Consider the following 23,658-nt stretch of genomic DNA (forward strand, 5'->3'; position numbering starts at 1 on the left):
AAGAGATTAATATTTGCACAGTTTACATAAGTGGAACATTTCTGTCATTTCTTTAACCATTTCATGGAATAATGGTGTCAGCATAAAATAACACTTTGTAAAACTGTTCCAGGGGCTTTCCCATGAGGAATTCGTTAAAAGACATGAATCATGAAGCACTATCATTGGGAAATGCGACTCCAAAGGCACGGTTTGGTTGCCCATTTAATTCAGGGACGGTAAAAGTTGTTAGAAATTGTGCTGTGTGCAAGGAGTATGAAAACATTTAAATAAAGCATGAGCCACAGTGGTAAGCATGGAATAAAGACTGACAAAAATAAATTATACTAAAGTTGGTCCTTCTCAGCTCCCTGCCTTGGATCACTTAAGAGATTTCCAAAAAAAACTGTTGGATGGGTGCAAGGACTTATCATTCATGTAAAAACTTTGTGTTGCAAGGCACCTGCACTATGCCTTCCTCCCTGTGTGTGTGAGATCATCGTTATCTCCGTGAGAACCAGCCTCCTTTCAGTCTCACACACATACACCCTGTCTGAACTGTCTGTTGAATTGTGTATATAAATAAAGAGATAGGGTGTCAAAACTTTGTAGTTGCACTGCAAAGTGGGCTACCCTTGTCACAAATAAAACTGACTCTGTATCGTTCTTACCTCTGAGTTGCCTAAATAATACCTAACATTATTTGGTCCGAGCCGGAGTAATTCAATAACCTTATTTCTCTTTGCTTTAACAGTGACTCTGGGATCCATGGGGGAAGCCTGACGTCGAGTGAACTCTGCCGCACGGCCTCCATTAGCCGGAGTGGCTGAAAGTCCCGATGTATAGATTTGCATCAGGCCGGTGGATTATCATCTTGCTCGACGCCGGGTGACTCTCACAGGATTCAGAGAGTCACCAAGAAGTCAGCTCCGAGGTGAGACAGTTTTAAAATACAGTTCATAAGAAAAGTACTTAAAAGTTGTTGGTAGTGTGTCGCCGGTAAGGATACTGCATTGGGAAGGTTCTATTCCACCGTGAAAGGAATAGTGACAAATTTGGTACAATCCCGCCGTGAAGGGGATTAAAGAAAACGACTGAGGATTATTCCCCTGCAAGGGAATAGAGTAAGCGCTATATAAATAAAAGAAGAAAAGTACTTAAAAGTCGTTGGTAGTGTGTTGCCGGGTAAGGACACTGCATTGGGAAGATTTTATTCCACCGTGAAAGGAATAGTGACAAATTAAGGTAGGGCCCCGCCAAGAAGGGGGCCAAATAAAACGACTAAGGATTATTCCCCTGCGAGGGAATAGAATAAGCGCTATAAAAGTAAAAAGAACGGAGTAAATTGAGCTCATAAAATAACACCAAGTTAACTTAGAAAAAATTACAACGTACCTGAAACTAACTGTGTGACTGTGTTGTGTGTATATGGAGGACTAAGCATTTTAATCAGCAGGATTCTGCTAGTCCTGTGTTTTCTTTTGCCCAGATTAAAACTACGTACTGGTGACTTTGGAGATTCAGGTCGGATTTCATTCCAGAAAATTAACACCGCTGCTAATTAGTCGCAGTAGAAGGCCGTGTTAATGTCCTCTCCTTAAAGTCTCATGCCAGTGACCTTTTATCTGGGACATTCATACTACAATTAAACTAACATAAAACATAATGGGGAAGAAAAAGTAAACTAATTGACTTAGAAGGGGATGTAAAGTTTGTGGAGAACTATGTAAAAGGAGCAGGTATGATCTGTCATAGATGGAATAAAAAACATGGTTTCTTGGGTAAACTAAATATTAACGATATCTTAAAAATTACAAGGGGATTTAAAATTTGAAATAATGAAAACCAAAAAGAGACAAAAGAAAGAACAAAGGAAGGTTGAATATAAACTCTCAGAAAAATGGTTGGAACAGAGCAAGCTGAGAGACATACAGAGGCAGGATAAGAGGGAGAAGCGAAAAGAAAAGTTAACAGCCGCAGTTTTGGTGCGGCCAGAGGAGGAGACTACAGCTGCCTTCAGACAGCAAAGGCGGCAGCCTCCAAGAGCGCAGCCGCCTGCTACACAGGCAGTGGTACAGCGTGAGGAGGAGGAAGAAGGCGCAGCAGCACCTCCTCAAACCCCCGAGAAAAAGCCAGATAAATCAAGCAACCCTTTTAAAAACAGAAATATGTACACAATGGCATAAAAAATACGGACTTTCAGGTAACTTACCGTATTTTCCGCATTATAAGGCGCACTTAAAAACCTTAAATTTTTTCAAAAAATGACAGTGTGCCTTGTAATCCGGAGCGCCTTATATATGGATCAATTGGTTGATCCATACTGGTTGTACACGGCGCTCTGTCAAAATGTTTCAGTACGACTGGTAAACTACAAAGCCGCACCGCTTGCAGCATTACGGCTACCGTAGTCAGGGGTGTCGCCGAAGTAATAGCGGTAAACACCTGTACTGTGCTTACTCCTAGTCCAACACCACTTGTGTGTGTATAACGTTTGAATGTACTGTTGCAGGAATTGCCTGAACTATATGTGATTAGAAGCTCAGTGTGTGTGTGTATGGAAGATGTTGACATTACTCCTCTGGACAGAAGTGGCGCTGTGTGCTGCCGTAGCTGAGAATCAAGAGTGAAGGAGTGACGTCGGTATTATTGTATGTGTGGGGTGGGTAGAGACGGCGACCGGAGCAGTATGAGTCTGTAAGCCCTGTGTTTTTACGTGCTGCAAAGTCATTAAAAAGAACCCTGAATCTCGTCAACAACTCAGTGCTTTGATGCTGTTTCTTCATGCTCAACTCAGCAACGTATGAGTGAGGGAGTTAACCCCGAGGAAACTAGTAACTTCGGCCCTGGAGAAAGCGTCTCCCCTGTGTCATCAGACTACGGTCAGGGGACAGAAACAGGAAAGGTTAACAGTACTAATGTTTGATTTAGTGCATCAAACTGTTTCTTTTACGTGTTTACTGAATCAGGGAAAAGTTCCCTTTCACGTTTTAACTAACGTTTGATTTCAACTTCATAGACTCCAATGCATTCCTAACGTGCGGTTGGCTCTATTCAATAGAATTCTATGTAGAGGAGACCTTACCATGAGAGTGAATGGAGTTATCAGAACGCTGGTTTGTAGTGTATTAATAAAGTTTGACTGACTGACTTATCTGACTGTTTTGTTGACATTTTCTTTAGCACAGCTCCATCTAGTGGATGCATAACGCAACCCCAGTCAAACGTTTGACTGCAGTAGCTTCTATTCTAAGTGCCTTATAATCCGGTGCGGCCTATATATGAAAACAGTTCTAAAATAGGCCATTCATTGAAGGTGCGCCTTATAATCCGGTGCGCCTTATAGTGCGGAAAATACGGTAATTATCACCGAAATCCTAAAACTACACGGGGATCTTAAACTGGAGATTATGCATTCAAAAGATTCAAGAGACAATAAAAAACCTTGCCAGACTATAATTTCAAAGGGGACCTCTCAGTCCCTGAGTGCACACAGTTGATAAACAGATTAAAACAAAAAGATGAATTAAAAAAACAACAAGAGCAGCCTTTAACTGACATAGCCATAATACTGAGTCCTTAAGAAAAGCACAGGAAAAAACTTTCAGCTTAACTGAAAACAAATAAGGGGGGGGCGGACCACCACCCATCCCAGTTTAGAATACCAAGGTAGCCCCAAATTATAAAGACTAAGAGGTGGTTTTAGAGGACGTGGTAAAGGAAGTTAAAAGAGGAGGTGACAATGTGGACAACATGGAAACTGTCCAACTGGACAACCCAGTGAACAATGACTAGAGAAGGGAGAACAGAATGTTGTTAAAGAAGTAATCTGAGAGTAAAATATTTTGTAGGCAAGCATTAGTGAGAAACAGGTGCTTTAAAAATCATTCTATGGTGTTATACTACCAACAATACCATGATAAAATGCAAAAGATTCATTTTACAGGGAAATAATTTCATATTTGGCTCAGATGGTGTGCATTCTTGATTTTTCCTCTTTGAGAGAAGTTAAATTTCAGCTCTGTGAAATGACCTTGACAAAGAGATGCAGCTGCCTGAAAACAAAGATAAAACGTCTGCAAACAGCAGAAGCCTGACTCTGCTGAAAGGTCTGATAAAAATTGTAACTCTACCCTGCATGTGTCAAACTCAAGGTCCGCGGGCCAAAACCGGACCCCAGAAGTTTAGTGATTCTCTAGAAGTAGAGCCTTTAATATGGTGATTGTGTGCTTGAATGTTATTTTGTCAATCAATAAGCAGTTTTGTCTACATTCTGCCATAATCTGCCTTTTCAAAATGTTTTGAATCTTGCTCTTTATGTATAAAAAAAAAAAAAAGAAAAATTGGCTAAAGTCTGCAGACACAAAATGAACCTGGATCGAAGCTCTAACTATGTTTATTTCATCTGAGATCCTCTCCAAATGCAACAATACAGGTCCTTCTCAAAATATTAGCATATTGTGATAAAGTTCCTTATTTTCCATAATGTCATGATGAAAATTTAACATTCATATATTTTAGATTCATTGCACACTAACTGAAATATTTCAGGTCTTTTATTGTCTTAATACGGATGATTTTGGCATACAGCTCATGAAAACCCAAAATTCCTATCTCACAAAATTAGCATATCATTAAAAGGGTCTCTAAACGAGCTATGAACCTAATCATCTGAATCAACGAGTTAACTCTAAACACCTGCAAAAGATTCCTGGGGCCTTTAAAACTCCCAGCCTGGTTCATCACTCAAAACCCCAATCATGGGTAAGACTGCCGACCTGACTGCTGTCCAGAAGGCCACTATTGACACCCTCAAGCAAGAGGGTAAGACACAGAAAGAAATTTCTGTACGAATAGGCTGTTCCCAGAGTGCTGTATCAAGGCACCTCAGTGGGAAGTCTGTGGGAAGGAAAAAGTGTGGCAGAAAATGCTGCACAACGAGAAGAGGTGACCGGACCCTGAGGAAGATTGTGGAGAAGGGCCGATTCCAGACCTTGGGGGACCTGCGGAAGCAGTGGACTGAGTGTGGAGTAGAAACATCCAGAGCCACCATGCACAGGTGTGTGCAGGAAATGGGCTACAGGTGCCGCATTCCCCAGACCTGGGCTACAGAGAAGCAGCACTGGACTGTTGCTCAGTGGTCCAAAGTACTTTTTTCGGATGAAAGCAAATTCTGCATGTCATTCGGAAATCAAGGTGCCAGAGTCTGGAGGAAGACTGGGGAGAAGGAAATGCCAAAATGCCAGTGTCAGGTACCCACAGTCAGTGATGGTCTGGGGTGCCGTGTCAGCTGCTGGTGTTGGTCCACTGTGTTTTATCAAGGGCAGGGTCAATGCAGCTAGCTATCAGGAGATTTTGGAGCATTTCATGCTTCCATCTGCTGAAAAGCTTTATGGAGATGAAAATTTCATTTTTCAGCACGACCTGGCACCTGCTCACAGTGCCAAAACCACTGGTAAATGGTTTACTGACCATGGTATCACTGTGCTCAATTGGCCTGCCAACTCTCCTGACCTGAACCCCATAGAGAATCTGTGGGATATTGTGAAGAGAACGTTGAGAGACTCAAGACCCAACACTCTGGATGAGCTAAAGGCCGCTATCGAAGCATCCTGGGCCTCCATAAGACCTCAGCAGTGCCACAGGCTGATTGCCTCCATGCCACGCCGCTTTGAAGCAGTCATTTCTGCCAAAGGATTCCCGACCAAGTATTGAGTGCATAACTGTACATGATTATTTGAAGGTTGACGTTTTTTGTATTAAAAACACTTTTCTTTTATTGGTCGGATTAAATATGCTAATTTTGTGAGATAGGAATTTTGGGTTTTCATGAGCTGTATGCCACAATCATCTGTATTAAGACAATAAAAGACCTGAAATATTTCAGTTAGTGTGCAATGAATCTAAAATATATAAATGTTAAATTTTCATCATTACATTATGGAAAATGAACTTTATCACAATATGCTAATATTTTGAGAAGCACCTGTATACACAGACAGCCAATACGTTTTCGGATCAGTACATCACCATGCTAAGATTTGACAAAATAGAGGTTTTAAAACATCATCAGGAACAGAATTAACACATTTTAATCTTTTGAAAAGATTATTATTGGCAATACAGCTACCTGGTAAAATAGCACTCTGTAAATGTAAGGCTCACCAAACAGATTCTAGCATGGAAACAAAGGGGACAACCTTTGCAGACATAACTGCAAAGAAAGCTGCAACAGAACCCCTAAACACTAAAAATGTCAGATCTGCTATTTATAGACACAGACGTGCTTGAAAGACACCCAACAGTCAGCACCCAAGACAGAAATAAAGGCCTGGCTAAAGAGAGGAGCACAGAAAAAAGATGACATCTATCAGAGAGAAGATAAACCAATCCTCCCAAAAAATGTATACAACACAGCGGCTACAGTGACACATTGGGAAGACCCACGTGTCAAGGGGGGAATATGTCACATCTGGTAAAGCATTAATTCTATACTATAAATTTTTTTGACTATGCAAATAATTTTTGCAGATCATGCATAATTTGTTGCAAACACGGGGGAAGAAATATTGCCTAGTTGCAATAGATGAACCTATTGACACATTTCTTCCCCACATATGGTATCCCACAGATTATAAGGTCAGATAATGGAACTCATTTTGTAAATAGTGTAAATAGTGACACATTTCTTCCCCACATATGAGAATAACTCCAAATCAAACTGGTCTTACTCCATTTGCCACCTACTGTACATCATTGTATAACTCCACCCACTATATTCTGAACCTGAGATCACATGACACCAAGTTGCTGATGTAAATTTGTATTCTCAAAGAAATAGTACATGGCAGACCGTTTTCTCTGCCCTCTGACATGAATGAAATAGAGAAAGCACAACAGGAAACTTCATTAGCTGAGTGGATGAATAAAATGTTGCAGACAAAAGAAAAACAAATGTCCAGTGGTCTGCCGATAATCTCTGCTCCTATCCCACAGAACGACCTGAGGCCTGGAGACCTGGTCCTGATTAAGACACTCCACAGGAAGGATTGGAGCACCCCCTGCTGGAAAGGGCAGTTTCAAGTGCTCCTGACAACGCCCACAGCTCTGAAAATAGCAGAGGCGCCTTCCTGGATCCATAAAAGCCACTGTAAGCCAGTTTTGCCGTTACAGGAGCCAAACCAACCGACGGGGTAGCAGAAGGAAGTCCGGGTTCAAAGGAGTTGGAGGACCCATAGGGCCCAGCGTCTCAAACCGGTGAAGAAAACAGCTGATCTGCGCCCAATTATAAATGGCTCTCTGTAACATGTGGACAAGACTGATAAGCCTGAGCTTAATTCTGGTAGCAGGACTCTTTCTCTGTGCAAAGCAGGATCCACAGGAGGTGATACCGCACCAGAAGAGATGGACATCTGACGGAATGCATCTCAGACCACTGACGGAAGAACATGACGCACATCCATTCCTACAGAATTTCTGGTATCGTTCATGTTGGCATATGCAACACTGAACTAGGTAGAAATGCACAAAAATGAAGGGAACGATTATGATGACATGTTGTAAATAAATCACATCAAAAGCCTGAGTGTACTCATACATTGTATTTCATAAAATGACCTTACAGCAGAAAATCGAAAGAAGTTGTTGCTTAAGTGAAATGAGAAAAAGTACAATGATGACAAACAGGGCAGATTTTTAAATTCTTTTATTTTTATGATTTCAAGTATTAATCAACATTTAACTTTTAATGGTCGCCGAGGGCGGCGGGGCCGTATGAGTATTTCCCACAAAATATAATCTGTTTACCGTCCGTGGGTTTTCGCTCATACAGAGTATTTTTCTTATTTGTTTTTATATTAAATGTTTTTACTTGTGATAAAAGGAGGGACTGTTGGATGGGTGCGAGGACTTGTTATCACTCATGTAAAAACTTTGTGTTGCAAGGCACCTGCACTATGCCTTCCTACCTGTGTGTGTGAGATCATCGTTATCTCCGTGAGAACCAGCCTCCTTTCAGTCTCACACACATACACATGTCTGAACTGTCTGTTGAATTGTGTATATAAATAAAGAGATAGGGTGTCAAAACTTTGTAGTTGCACTGCAAAGTGGGCTACCCTTGTCACAAGTAAAACTGACTCTTTATCGTTCTTACCTCTGAGTTGACTAAATAATACCTAACAAAAACCATATCGTTAGAGTAAACTCAAAATCGGAGGTTTTTGTTTGCTCCGCCCCAGAGACAGTTTCTTCACCATACATACTTGGACAGATCTCACATTATCTTCTCTTGTAAAGTCACTTGAGTATGTACGTACATTTAAAAGATAGTTTTTTATTTCCATTTATTTATATTTGAAAAAAAAGTGCACCAGTGTCAAATTCCTTGTTTGTGTGCATACACTTGGCAATAAAGCTGATTCTGATGATCAGTCCACTGGAATAAACAAAAACATTTTTATTTCCAATAGTTACCCAAAAGACCCGATATAAGTTTATGTAAAATGAATTCAGCTCAGGTAAAAGTATGTCATCCATCAGAAGCGAAATGAAACAAAGCTAAAAATTACAGACCAAGCGTTCCAAATTCCAGACAATATTGGAGTCACATTTTTTGAAAAGGGTTTATTTTAAAACATTGTTTCTGATAAGGTTTAACATCAAGTGTTACAAGAGAGACTTCATTCACTAATAATTTACATCTGATGTGCTCAGGTTTTTTTTTAAATGGTGATCATAATAAATTTTCACGCCACATCAAATTTTTTGTTTTTATGTTGGTAGAACAGATAACTTGTAAATTATGCCTACTTGTGTGTTGTTTTAATGGGGAGAGGTGGGATGGTTGTGCATAAAGAGAGACTATTCTCCAATCTGCAGATTCAGTTTAATCTCCTCACATGTTGGTACTCATCCTGGTCTGGCTGTTGGCTGGTGTCAGCTCACCCTGGTTCCCTTCTCTGGGTGGAGACTAAGAAGGGAAAAAAAAAACATGATTTAAACTGTAGTTTCTCTTTTGTATTCACAGTACTTTGTCGGTTTGTCAGTATCTCTTTTAGATAATTCTTAAGGATTCTTACAATGATACAAGGAGTTCCTGACAGTACTGTTCAGAAAAACTTGTAAAGTTATAAGATTACTACGTGTAATATAGAAGTTACCCTCACAATACAAGTCCTTCTCAAAATATTAGCATATTGGCAATCAGCCTGTGGCACTGCTGAGGTCTTATGGAGGCCCAGGATGCTTCGATAGCGGCCTTTAGCTCATCCAGAGTGTTGGGTCTTGAGTCTCTCAACGTTCTCTGCACAATATCCCACAGATTCTCTATGGGGTTCAGGTCAGGAGGGTTGGCAGGCCAATTGAGCACAATGATACTATGGTCAGTAAACCATTTACCAGTGGTTTTGGCACTGTGAGCAGGTGCCAGGTCGTGCTGAAAAATGAAATCTTCATCTCCATAAAGCTTTTCAGCAGATGGAAGCATGAAGTGCTCCAAAATCTCCTGATAGCTAGCTGCATTGACCGTGCCCTTGATAAAACACAGTGGACCAACACCAGCAGCTGACACGGCACCCCAGACCATCACTGACTGTGGCTACTTGACACTGGACGTCTGGCATTTTGGCATTTCCTTCTCCCCAGTCTTCCTCCAGACTGTGGCACCTTGATTTCCGAATGACATGCAGAATTTGCTTTCATCCAAAAAAAGTACTTTGGACCACTGAGCAACAGTCCAGTGCTGCTTCTCTGTAGCCCAGGTCAGGCGCTTCTGCCGCTGTTTCTGGTTCAAAAGTGGCTTGACCTGGGGAATGTGGCACCTGTAGCCCATTTCCTGCACACAGCCTGTGCACGGTGGCTCTGGATGTTTCTACTCCAGACTCAGTCCACTGCTTCCGCAGGTCCCCAAGGTCTGGAATCGGCCCTTCTCCACAATCTTCCTCAGGGTCCGGTCACCTCTTCTCGTTGTGCAGCGTTTTCTGCCACACTTTTTTCCTTCCCACAGACTTCCCACTGAGGTGCCTTGATACAGCACTCTGGGAACAGCCTATTCGTTCAAAATTTATTTCTGTGTCTTACCCTCTTGCTTGAGGGAGTCAATAGTGGCCTTCTGGACAGCAGTCAGGTCGGCAGTCTTACCATGATTGGGGTTTTGAGTGATGAACCAGGCTGGGAGTTTTAAAGGCCTCAGGAATCTTTTGCAGGTGTTTAGAGTTAACTCGTTGATTCAGATGATTAGGTTCATAGCTCGTTTAGAGACCCTTTTAATTTTGTGAGATAGGAATTTTGGGTTTTCATGAGCTGTATGCCAAAATCATCCGTATTAAGACAATAAAAGACCTGAAATATTTCAGTTAGTGTGCAATGAATCTAAAATATATGAATGTTAAATTTTCATCATGACATTATGGAAAATAATGAACTTTATCACAATATGCTAATATTTTGAGAAGGACCTGTATAGGCTTCGAAGCGTGTGTCGAGTAATCCAGGAAGGTTTTGTGAAGCGCGTATCAAGGCTTGTGTTGATGACGTGTGTGGTGACATTTCAGGTCTCGTGAGTCGGCTGTACCACGTGACTGAAACAAGAACTGGTCTGCTGGTTTGCCCATGATTTGAAAAATGAGGGGCAGCAAAACACTGCCGATTCGCCGGTCACATTTTATTGTCTTGTTCATCTGTGCCCTGTAAAACGGTACTTATCTAAAGCAGCCTAAGTAATGTCAAAAAAGGTTCCCTGGTGGTCAGGATTCAGTGCTTTCACAGCAGTAGCACGGGTTTGATTCCTAGTTAGGGAACACAGCTTTCCAGGTCCATCTTGGAAAAGAGATTTTTAAAATCAATGAGGCTTTACCTGGTTAAATAAATGTCATTTTTATAAGCATACAGGGCTGAAACAATTAATCGCGATTAACCGATTATTGAAATAATTGTCAACTAATTTAGTAATTGAATAATCATTAACTGGCGTATACAGACTCTGAAACATGGCATTTACTGAAAGAGCAACCCACTCAGAGCAGTAATTAGGTGTAAAATTGTACAAAACGTTTGTATGTTTTGCATTTAAGATAAAAATCCTTCTTTGTCTCTAAATATGCTCTATCCAGAACTCATCAAGTGGCATAGTTTTAGCTTCACTTGGTTCAAATTCTGTAAAAGAAAATGTCCTATTAAGCACATTTTGCGATACGACTATTAATCGATTAATCGCAAACATAGTTGGCAGGTTATTCCATTAGCAAAATCATTAGTTGCAGTCCTATAAGAATAGTAACACAATCACATTCACCTCAAAAACCAACTCCCCTATTCGTTTCCACATTCCCTTTTGATCCAGCAATTGTATCATAAAGAAAGTTTAAGATCATATTGAGATCATATTCCAAATTTATTTACTGGCGTCACAAACACCATTCATGTATTTTATTCAATTTAAAACTGATGATGAACTTTATTATTGCGGCCTTCCTGAGTAATTTAGTTGTAAATAATTTTCTTAATCTTGTGGGGTTTTTTTATTTGTAAGAAGGTCCTATACAGACAATTCCTTTGACTTCATGTGGTTTGGGCTCCGACAAGTACTATTAACTGTGGCCTTGTATAAACGGGTTTGTCTTTTCAAATCTTGTCCAATGAACTGAATTTACCACAGGTCGCCTTCGATGAAGCCATTTTCAGCTTAATGACAAAGGCTGTGTACATGTGATTTCTTAGTTTTTTGGTTTTGATATATTTGCAAGACTTTATTTTGAGGGAAAAAAATAACTTTAATCCATTTTGGAAAAAGGTTGTAACATAATACAAAATTTAGAAAAAGTGAATACTTTCAGTGTGAACTGGGGATGAATGAACTATAGGCTGTGAATTGGCACTATATAAATAAACTGAATTGAACTACACTGTCTAGGCACTACTGTTCCATGCCGTCTCTGTCTTGTGTCTGTACGCAAATATTGAATTTGTTTAATTTTACCCACCAGAATGAAACGTAATTAAATTTAAATGGGAGTGTTTTTAGAGGAACTGCAGTCACCGGAGCAGTTCAAAGGTGCAAAAGATATGATCTTTAATAAAAAATTTTTACCTTGACATGGATCTGGTTACGAAGCACAGCAGCACGGAGGATCATAGCTTTTGCTCGTCTCTGGAATTCTTTTCCCATGTGGAGCGATTTTTCAAACGTGGTGCTCCTCTGGTCCACATCCCTGGCATATAGAATCTGTCAACAGCAGCAGATTATCAGGATTAACCAAAAATAAATAAATAAAAGTTTTGATTTTATGGATTTTTAACCTTGCTATGAGAGTCGATACGTGCGTTGACAAGGCCCTCAAGTATTAGTTGGGTAAGTTCATCTTCCAAAGCTGCTACTGTGGTATTGAAAGCCTGAGCCATCTTTGTCATGTCAGCTGAAACATAGGGGCTGAAATACTGAAAACACAAACAAAAAATAAAACTTACATCTACACATAAAGCGCTGTAAAAAAATGTTGCCTTTTTATAAATTTGCTCTGTTTTAGCTTATTTCACGCTTACGTTTTGGAACAGCAAAGTTTAATATCAGGTAAAGATAACCTGAGGAAATACAAAACTAGTTTTCAAATGAATTTTATGTATCAAGCAAAAAAAAAAAAAACATTAACCAAATACTGTCATCAAGCATTTGTGATATCTGGCAACAAGCCTTTGTTTTCTTTTTAATTTGATGTATTTATAGGTGAAGTTGCATGTTTGCATCAGATCATTGCCTGGCTGCATGCAAGTGCCAAAAGTAACACACACCACCTAAAAGGTTCCACTTCTGTCTTGTCAGTCCACAGAATATTTTCATTAAGTTCTTTAAGATTCTCAGGTTGTTTTTTTTAAAACTGTGAGATGGGACTTTTTGTTCTGCAGTGGTTTGATATTGGAACTTTCCCTTTGATGCCATTTTTGCCCAGTTTTTTTTGTTGTTGAATAATAAACAATGACCTTAATCGGTATTTTGCTAGGCTGACCAAAATACCAGTTAGCCCACTCTTCCCTGTTTTCTCCATTTGTGGATAATAGCTCTCTACGAGACCTAATGCCACAACTAGACTGGTAGATTTCAATAACCTCAACACAACATCATAAAATACTTAAACAAATGAACAACTCAGCTTTGATAACACACATGCTGTATGTCTCACCTGGATTAGAGCTCTGTTTCTGATCTGACTGTACAAAGTTTTGATGTGAGGAGCCAAGTACATGTCCAACAGCAAGTTATCCTGAAAGAAACACCAAAGTAAAAACTTTATATATCGAAATCAAAAGTTCCCAAAATATTTACCCATTACCCTTAATAAAACCAATTTAAACACATATGGGAAAACAACAGTAAGTGGGATACAGTGAAAGCAACAATTTGATGGCAAAAAGGGTAAACGCAACTGACGACCAGATGGAAGCAGGCCTTAAACAAGCCGTGCCCTCTTTTGGGGAGACAGTACCACCAGGTGAAATCTTATTTATGAAGTTGAGTAACTCCCTCAAATAGACTCTCCAGCAGAATGCACTCCCTGAAGGAGAAAGCACTTGCAATGAAATGGTAGAAAAAAATATATACCTCACAGCCAGCTTAGGAGGCTCACAAATGGCCCATCAATGCATCGAAGGCCTCTGGGCCGGGCCTGACACTGGCACACGCACTGGCCCAAAACCCTGGTGACAAATACACCAGGACCCAAGCCCAGGGGCGGCATGCGCCAGGGCAATACCCTATGTCCGTTAGTACGGACACCCCAAAAGCATCACATACAGACACCAAAATTCACCCTCAAAGGCCACCAAGCCCCACCTCAGAGGCGAACAAAGCCCCCTGGCGCCAGACCCCCAGCGATCCTAACCCAGGGACACGCCAAATCCCCCAAACCTAGACACCCCCCATATCAACAACAATCCCTGTAGGTAAAAGCCAAAGGCCCCCATTCCCACTAGGTGTTGGAGCCGATCAAAAGAGCCCAGAGAGTATGACCTGAAGTGGAGGCAGAGGCAACAAAATGTCTAAATACTGGATAATACCAAGAATATTTTACTTTTCCAATTCATGATGATAGTTTTGTTAGCAATACATAAGTCATGTGAACTGAATTTGTCTCCAAGGTGACATCATCTAAGTTGCACAACTAGCAAGCTGAGGGGGGGAAGGTAAAATATTACATCTGAGACATTTCACATATCCACACCAGAAGCTCTGGTGAAGAACAGGTGTAGGTAACCATAGTGTACGGATATAATTGTCAAGTATATTGTCTGTGCGCTGTAAGCAGGTACTCGACGGTGCAAAACCCATCCTAAACATCTGTTGACCTATATAGTATCTTCGATGAAGGATTTTGTTATGTATTAAGTAGACCCGAGCAGAGAAAGAGCTGTTAAGTCCTATTGTAATTGTAGTTTTTATTAGGCCAGAGCAAAAGGCAGAAGGTGCTCCGTTTATTATTCCTCCAGAAAATGAATTGGCTTGTTGGAGGCCTCAACATATTGAAAAACTCTTTACCCCAAATTGTTGCCAACATAAAATGTAGGTATTTTAATGGAATTGAAAATGGGTGTGGCCAAATGGCTCAACAGTGCCCCCTAAATTGAAATAGGCCAACTGGTAAATCCTACAGATTTGAAATATGGTACACGGTACTTCAAATAATGAAAAAAAGTCTCTTGGAGGTATGCCCTAAAACCAACGGAATGTTGGCTATTTTGGGTCAAAGGGTCATTTTTGGGCTTTTTTGACTTTTCATACATGTAGAACTTTAATGAACTACTTCTAGGGATTTTGAGCTATCAGCTTAACTTTCACATAGAAAGGACTAATTAGACCAAACTGGGCATGATTGATCCCTCTTCTCATGCCCAACAATCCTATGTGGTCAAATGATGACATCATTGAAGCCACACCCCCTTAGAACAAGAAGTCACTTTTTTCACTTGGAAAGGGTCCCCTCTGACTTTTTTGACCTAATCAACTCGAATGCCTGTCAAAAGCCAGATAAGTTGGTCTAACTTCGGTTGGAACACAGAGACTATCTTTGGACGCTGTGGCCCTGGTGGCGAAGTGTGACGTCTTGACATCACCATACATTTGGCTCTAATTTCCACATAGATCATCTGATATGCACCAAATTCTGTGTGATCGATCTTAGTCCAGCCCGCAGAAGATATCCAGTGAAATATTTGGTGGGCATGGCCTAATTCCACCACAGCCATGAAACCTTCTGGGGAAGTTGGTCTCCAATACTAAGTGATTTGGCTAGAGGGTGTGGCCGTGGCGGCGTTGGAAAGTCTGATGTCACTCCGTGGCCTCTGTTTGGCTCTAAATTACACATGCATAGTCCAATTTACTTCAAACTGAATATGGTTCTTTGTCATCTTTCAAACAGCTCTATTGGATTACAATGTAATTTGAATCAACAGTGCCCCCTTCAAATGCTCCATCTTCCTCATGCATCATGGGATTCACACCAAATTTGGTATGAATCATTGTGCACAAAATGCTCAACATCTTGGCAAAATCAATTGATGACATTTCTTCAGCCCCACCCACTAAAAACTAAATGACAGGTTTCTTAGCTGATTGACATTCTTTAACATTCTGAAAATGTACAGTAAATTCCAGATTATAAGCTGCTACTTTTTTCACTGCGGCCTATACAACGGTGCGGCTAATGCATGTTTTTTTTCATGCCGCCAAAAACATTTTGCCTGGTAACAGTAGTCCAATCAAATTGATGAGTAGTTCAAAGAGGTCCAATGAACCTGTGCGATAAATCAAGGGCACTTTCACAATTCAATTCCCGTTATTGTAAATCAGACATTTATATTCACCTTCATCAACATGGAAAATCACCAATGGGTTTTGAAAGGCTGGACTGCTGCGTGATAAGGGGACCGGGTGCGCTCAAGTGAGAGCGTCAACGAAGAGGCTGAAGTGAGTGATGAAATCCTGAGGTTGTTCAATTCGGACACTAATGAACAGGACTTTTATGGTTTCAGTGCGCAGGAAGAAGATGAAGAAGACGATCAATGACTTTTGACCTGGTAGCCTGCAGTGTATGTCAGTTAGGAGATATTGGAATGTTGTTTGAGCACTGTTCAGTAAAAAAGCATTAGCAACAAAATTTGTGTGTTACTGATAAGGTACGTATATTTAAAGGTAGCCGTGTAAGCCACTGTTAGAAAAAAAGCATTTGCAATATGCATTTGTCTATATTACCATACGGATTAAATTAAAAGTTAAAAATTCCTTACTTGTAATATCTTTCTGTGTAAATCATATTACAGAGTGGGACACCTGTGGCTTAACATTCGGTGCAGCCTGTACAAGTACAAAATTGGTTTTCTTTCTAAAATTAGAGCATGCAGCTTTTAATCAGGTGCGCTATGTACTCCGGAATTTACGGTAATCAAAATTATTATGTCTCATTAGACAAGGTTTAAATCTCCTGCAAAGCATGAAGAAAGTCTTTGTTAATCCTTCCCCATCAAACAGGAAGGGAGTGCAGCTACTATCGGGAAGGTCGTATTTCAGCCAAATTTTGAATGCTTCTCACCAGAGCAAAACTCTGCATGACCAACGATTGCATAAAAGCTTGCTCACAGTGACACCTAGTGGCGTGCTGGCGGTGATGCCAGGCTCCCGCAACTGCGACACAGCCAGAGCGGCGCTGAGCTGCGAGGGCTGCCCAATGCTGCTTTCAGCGTTAATTGTAAATTGGGACAACTAGTCATTTAAAAGTTTCTGAGAGCAGAACTTTTTTTTTGCATAAACATGTATGTGAAAGTTGTAAATATGTCATTAACATAAATGTTCTTAAGGTTACTTTTCTGTTTTCCTCTTAATTTCTCAACCGTTGCCTGGACAGGGGTCTGGTCTGCTCTATTACCGTAATGCACCGTGTATGCGCGAAGCTAATCTTTAACAGAGAACTAACGTCGACTGGTGTGACTGTCGGCTCAGTTGACTGCAGTGAACTGTGCTGGGTGACACAGAAAACGTTACAGCAATAACCCCAATGGCTATGCCAGACAGCAATAAAGAGTTGAGTGCTGTGCTCTGCATTTTCCAAGTGGACACGGTGCTCAATGGCTCTTAGGGTATCCACAATGGTGTCGTCGATGCCAGCATTCTGGAGAGCAATTATCATCCCGATCATTTGAAAGATGTCATCCAAACAACTCAAAATGGCATCATATGATAATAATTCCCCTCAAATTGACTGCTAAAGTAACCAGAGCTGAATGAAGTCAAAGAAACTCCACCATCCTTCCTGAACCTTAAGCTGGCACAGTAGCTGCTCAAGAAGCAGGTACCCAGGAAACTAATCTCTATTTATGCTCAGCCAATGAGGATGCAGGTCCAGCCCGTTGATGCTGATTGGCCCCACAGTCATTCAGTTGTAAAGTGACACTATGAAATAAATGGCCATGGGAAAAAATCAACCTTATAAAATAAAAGCTGGCTTTTAAAAAAATGACATTTTGAAATAAAATAAAAATGCTGGAATTACATCAAAATAGACTCAACAACAATTTTAATTATTAAGTAAAAAAGTTAATAGGAAAATTATTTTATATTACAAAACTGATTTTTAATGGAAAATGAAATATATTTCATAATGAGCTGAGAATCTAATATGCATTCAGATATTTCACAATTTCATCGTCACATTAAATCATTATCTATTTATTGATGTAATACTTATTTCATAATGTTTCATTTATTTATTTAATAAATAGACCATTAACTGTTTAGCATGAACTCTACATTTTTAACCAGTTTATGAAAGTTTCCAAAACCAAACTTACACAAGGTTCCAACTAAGAATCTCCAATGTACTATCAGTTGTTTTTTTTTCGGATCTAAAGACAGTATAGTATTCTCAATATTTTTAGTGTAGGAATAGTTTAGGGCTTAACATATTATTTTAAGGTCATGAATATGGGATATGGGACAATAGTTGGTAGGAATTACAGGGTCTTTTCCTGGTTTTAACAGGAGACTAATGTTGGTAGATTTTAAATTTGGCAGAGGTCTACTATTTTCTTTGGTTCCTGCAACATTCTGTGGAATGTTGGTGCCAAATATCCCAGAATTCTTTGTAGAACTCTGCTAGAAATCCATTGGGCGTGCTTTTGAGGGCTACCTGGAGTTGTATAGTCGCAATATGGGGATAAGGCTAATCATTCAATTTCTTACCAATTACGACAACAAACCGCCTCCCAAATGCTTCTGTTTCAATTAAAGACCCTTTGGAAATTAATGCCATATTTAAATCATTTTACTCCTGTTTATATAAATCTGAATTTCCTTCAGACACCGCTAGAATGTATACAATTTCTCCAGTGCCTTCCAGGTCCTGTCATTGATTCTAGTGCTGCTAGACACTTAGATTTACCAACTTGCCCTCACGGAGATAGTGAATGCTATTAGGAGCATGCAATCTTATACGGCCCACGGAAACATTTATAGACAAATTGGCTTTTATCTGTATACAATGAATCCTTGGAGACTGCCGCATTACCGTTTACTTTGACACAAGCTACTATCGCATTCCTCCTTAAAAAAAGACCCCACTTGTGGTTCGTAGGGTTTTTAATATAATTCACGCTAAGCTTTTTTCGGAATTTGTAATTTCCTTAGATGCTGAGAAGGCTTTTGATAGGGTTGAGTGGGAATATTTTCTTTGCCGTATTGGAAAAATTTGGATTTGGTGTCAAATTTATTTTCTTGAAATAATCTTTACTTCTCCCCTAAGGTGAGTGTCCACACTAATGATGAAGAGTATTTTGCTCTGGGTCGTGGAACTTTTCAAGAGTGTCTTGCATCACCTTTTGCTTTTGTCACTTTTCTCGCACCAACCTCTGAACTGACTCTATGTTCTGTAGTATTAAGGTCATCCCCCCTTTTTAAGGGTATCTGTGAATAGAAGGTATCCTTATATGCTGATGATCTGTTATATAAAATTAAACTTTCCAATTAATAGTTTAGCTCGCCACTTTCGAATGGCAGATATGCCCTTTCAAGTTAGTCTGTTGAGATTTAAATATATGATTATAAATGTGACTCCTCTTTCCAGTCTTGCTTCTACAAATTTTACTCCCCTTGTTTCAGAGAATTGGATGATTTCCGTAGATGGAGTAACCTCCCTTCTTCACTGACTGGTTAGAATAATGTTGTACAATTATTTCAGACAATTCTGTTATTTTTGCAAAAACATTTTTTTAACTCCCTTGATAAGGTTCATTTGTCTGAGGTGGGTGGCCTCCTAGGGTTCGCAGGTCTGTGTTGCAAAGGTGTAGACTCTGTTTTGGAGTGGCTTCTCACATTTAAAAACTCTGTTACTGGTTAAATGCTTCAGTATCTCCTTTGTGTAAGTTAGAAGTCACATCTTGCAAAGGGTCTTCTATACCCACTGTACTTTAATTCTTCTTGCCTGTAAAATCTTCCTTTTATACGGAATTCCTGCAGTTCATAATACACTTAAAAATGTGCATCAATTCAGACTGAACTTTAAGTTTACAGCTGCATTTTATTCAGATACATTGAAAGATAACCATCATTTTCTTCCTTCACTCTGACCCGACATTCTCAATGTGGACTGATAGGGACATAACACAGTTCAGATACTTGTATGTAGACGTACATATTAGGGCTGGGTGATATGGCCTAAAATGAATATCATGATATACTGAGCAGTTCACCTCGTTAACGATAAATGAACGGTAACACTAACCTAACCACTACCAGCCGGACCCGCCACTGCAAACCACCTCACTCCCGAGCCAAACGTTGCCCCTGCAGTCTTTCGTTTAACATCGTCCCTGCTGAACCAACTTTCTTTGGGAATGAGCTGCTCCTCTCCCCACTTGACCAGCTCTTCCGCCGATTCAATATTTGAAATTTCCTCCATTTTCTCAACATCACCGTCTCTTTCACTTCTTATATACACTCACAGCCACTTTATTAGGTACACCTTGCTAGTACCGGGTTGGACCCTCTTCAGAACTGCCTTAATCCTTCGTGGCATAGATTCAACAAGGTACTGGAAACATTCCAGCATCACACAGATGCTGCAGATTTGTTGGCTGCACATCCATGATGCAGATCTCCCGTTCCACCGCATCCCAAAGAATCCATTGGATTGAGATCTGGTGACTGTGGAGGCCATTTGAGTCCAGTGAACTCATTGTCATGTTCAAAAAAATCAGTCTGAGATGATTCATGCATTATGACATGGCACGTTATCTTGCTGGAGGTAACCATCAGAAGATGGGTATACTGTGGTCATAAAGGGATGGACATGGTCTGCAGCAATACTCACGTTGACACAATTGATAATAAGGGGCCCATTTTTCTCTTTTTCAGACCATTCTCTGTAATCCCTAGAGATGGTAGTGCGTGAAAATCCCAGTAGATCAGCAGTTTCTGAAATACTAGCCTGTCTGGCACCAACAACCATGCCACATTCAAAGTCACTTAAATCACCTTTCTTCCCCATTCTGATGCTCGGTTTGAACTGCAGCATATCGTCTTGACCATGTCTACATACCTAAATGCACTAAGTTGCTGCCATGTGATTGGCTGATTAGAAATTTACGTTAACGAGCAGTTGGACAGGTGTACCTAATAAAGTGGCCAGTGTGTGTACATTACACGTACATACATAAACACACACACTCTGCTTCTGCCTCTCTGCCTGCTCCTAAGCTCCCTGCTTGCTTGCATTGTTTTACTCATAACTTTTTATCTCTTAGCCAAAATTACAGAAATATTGGACTAAAACTACTTCTAACCAGTGACTCCCAAGGATTATTATTATTATTTTTTCTAAAGGATTTTGTTGTTTTTATAATCGAACTCGAAAGAAGGACAAGTTGACGCCAGCTAATCAGCACAAAATGCCTCCCTTCACCAGAGGACTTTGACAAACTTTTACAGAAATTGGCTGTTTTGGAGATGAAAATCCACCAACTAAAAGTGAATGTGGAGGTGAATATGGGATACAACGATGATTCAACTCTGCCTGTGATCCCAAATAGTGACAGCCAGCTCTCAGATCTCAGCAATTAAATAAATTTGAATGGCCAGAATTACAGAGAAATGCCCCCGTTTCCCCTGGGAAAAGGAGACTTCGACAGCAAGCTGCTGTCACAACAACTGATAGAAGTGAGACAGCTGGAAATAATGGAATTCCCCTCCAAAACAGATTTGCCCCACTAGAGAATGAAAACCAGGAAAATTATCCATCTTCTGATAACAATAGAAGGTTTGAGAACAACCTTCATTCTAAACAGTCTTCTCCTAAATTGACAGAGAAAAAGCGCCCCACCAGACCAAGAACCCTAATAGTGGGCAACACAGCTGTGGATGGGATTAAAAACTTCTGCCACAAGAAAAACACAGAAGTTATGATTGGTACCAGTAATGTGGTATAAGAAAAAATCGATCAGAAGGATTGAAGTAGGATTTCACTCGTCTTCTGAATATTGTTGGAGGTCTCAATATCAAGGTGTTTCTCAGCGGACTCTTTGCACCGATTTTCTGTGGAGATGGGGTTTTTTCCAGACTTCTGATGATTAATAAGTGGTGAAAAAAACATTGTACTACCACACCTGTGAACTCATCAACAACTTACTATTATTGGGAAAAAGATAACTCTTCAAGCAAGATGGTTTCTGTTTGAACAAGCCAGGAGCCAGACGTCTCACATCTAATCTCTTCTATTCTGTAAATAGTCTGCCAGCACCTTCGACCTTCAGCAGATAACATGGAGTATCAACAACAATGATTGCAGAAACAATCAGCCAGTTGGCTGAGAAAGAGAGGTCATCACAAAAGGTCTCCCCATCAAAATCCACAGGAGAAGTGGACCCCCCCCGTTATACCCCCATCCCCCCAAACCCAGAACCAGACTGACACCCCCAGTAAACCCCCTTTACCCCAGACCCCGACCCAGACCGCACAGAACTCTCCCATCTCCCTACTGAGCCGGCGTTTTGCTTTACTGGGTTCTGATAACATGAAAGGAGCTCTTAAAATCGGGACCCAAATGGTACTGATCTCTTCTACATTCAAACCCCCCCCCGGCCGAGGCCCTGCTACTGGACCAACATCTTCCAAATGCCGCAGAGCCCCACCACCTCCTAATCTATCACCTCCTAATCAGGACCTTCAAATCACAATGTGTTGATTATGACTGTTTAATTATTGTGGGAGACTTCAACATTCACATGGACAATCCTGGAGACAGAGGTGCAATAGATCTACAGTACAGACCAAAGGTTTGGACACACCTTCTCAATCAAAGAGTTTTCTTTATTTTCATGACTATGAATATTGTAGCTTCACACTGAAGGCATCAAAACTATGAATTAACACGTGTGGAATTATATACTGAACAAAAAAGATTGAAACAACTGAAAATATGTCTTATATTCTAGGTTCTTCAAAGTAGCCACCTTTTGCTTTGTGCTCCGCAAACTCTTGGCATTCTGTTGATGAGCTTCAAGAGGTAGTCACCTGAAATAGTTTTCCAACAGTCTTGAAGTAGTTCCCAGAGATGCTTAGCACTTGTTGGCCCTTTTCCCTTCACTCTGCGGTCCAGCTCACCCCAAACCATCTCGATTGGGTTCAGGTCCGGTGACTGTGGAGGCCAGGTCATCTGGCGCAGCACCCCATCACTCTCCTTGGTCAAATAGACCTTACACAGCCCGGAGGTGTGTTTGGGGTCATTGTCCTGTTGAAAAATAAATGATGGTCCAACTAAACGCAAACCGGATGGAATAGCATGCCGCTGCAAGATGCTGTGGTAGCCATGCTGGTTCAGTATGCCTTCAATTTTGAATAAATCCCCAACAGTGTCACCAGCAAAGCATCCCCACACCATCACACCTCCTCCTCCATGCTCCAGGTGGAACAGGCATGTAGAGTCCATCCGTTCACCTCTCTCTGCGCCGCACAAAGAGACGGTGGTTGGAACCAAAGATCTCAAACTTGGACTCATCAGAACAAAACACAGATTTCCACTGGTCTAATGTCTATTTACTTGTGTTCTTTAGCCCAAACAAGTCTGCTTCTGCTTGTTGCCTGTCCTCAGCAGTGTTTCCTAGCAGCTATTTTCCCATGAAGGCCTGATTCACACAGTCTCCTCTTAACAGTTGTTCTAGAGATGTGTCTACTGCTAGAACTCTGTTGGCATTGAGCCTGTTCTCTAATCTGAGCTGCTGTTAACCTGCGATTTCTGAGGCTGGTGATCGGATGAACTTATCGTCCGCAGCAGAGGTTACTCTTGGTCTTCCTTTCCTGGGGCGGTCCTCATGTGAGCCAGTTTCTTGTAGCGCTTGATGGTTTTTGTGACTGCACTTGGGGACACTTTCAAAGTTTTCCCAATTGTTCGGACTGACTGACCTTCATTTCTTAAAGTAATGATGGCCACTCGTTTTTTTTTTACTTAACTGCTTTTTTCTCGCCATAATACAAATTCTGTACTGTATCCACCTCCGGCACAAACCCACTGATGGTCCCAACCCCATTTATAAGGCTTGAAATCCCACTTATTAAACCTGACAGGGCACACCTGTGAAGTGAAAACCATTTCAGGTGACTACCTCTTGAAGCTCATCAACAGAATGCCAAGAGTGTGCAGAGCAGTA

At 40.7% G+C, this 23,658-nt stretch overlaps 1 protein-coding gene across 1 annotated transcript in view; it reads right to left on the reverse strand.

Annotated features, from left to right (window-relative positions):
• Positions 1–8,407: 8,407 nt before the first annotated feature.
• LOC124862267 (COP9 signalosome complex subunit 1-like) overlaps positions 8,408–23,658 on the reverse strand; it is a 49,069-nt gene continuing 33,818 nt past the window's right edge. Inside the window, exons 10-13 of the mRNA XM_047356087.1 lie at positions 13,155–13,235; positions 12,277–12,414; positions 12,068–12,202; positions 8,408–8,950 (exon numbers count right to left, since the gene is read on the reverse strand). Of these exons, the coding sequence (XP_047212043.1) occupies positions 8,876–8,950; positions 12,068–12,202; positions 12,277–12,414; positions 13,155–13,235 (429 nt within the window). The 3' untranslated portion in view covers positions 8,408–8,875. The remainder of the gene's footprint in view (positions 8,951–12,067; positions 12,203–12,276; positions 12,415–13,154; positions 13,236–23,658) is intronic.

Source organism: Girardinichthys multiradiatus, chromosome X (genome assembly GCF_021462225.1).
Source record: "Girardinichthys multiradiatus isolate DD_20200921_A chromosome X, DD_fGirMul_XY1, whole genome shotgun sequence".
Classification (NCBI taxonomy): Eukaryota; Metazoa; Chordata; class Actinopteri; order Cyprinodontiformes; family Goodeidae; genus Girardinichthys; species Girardinichthys multiradiatus.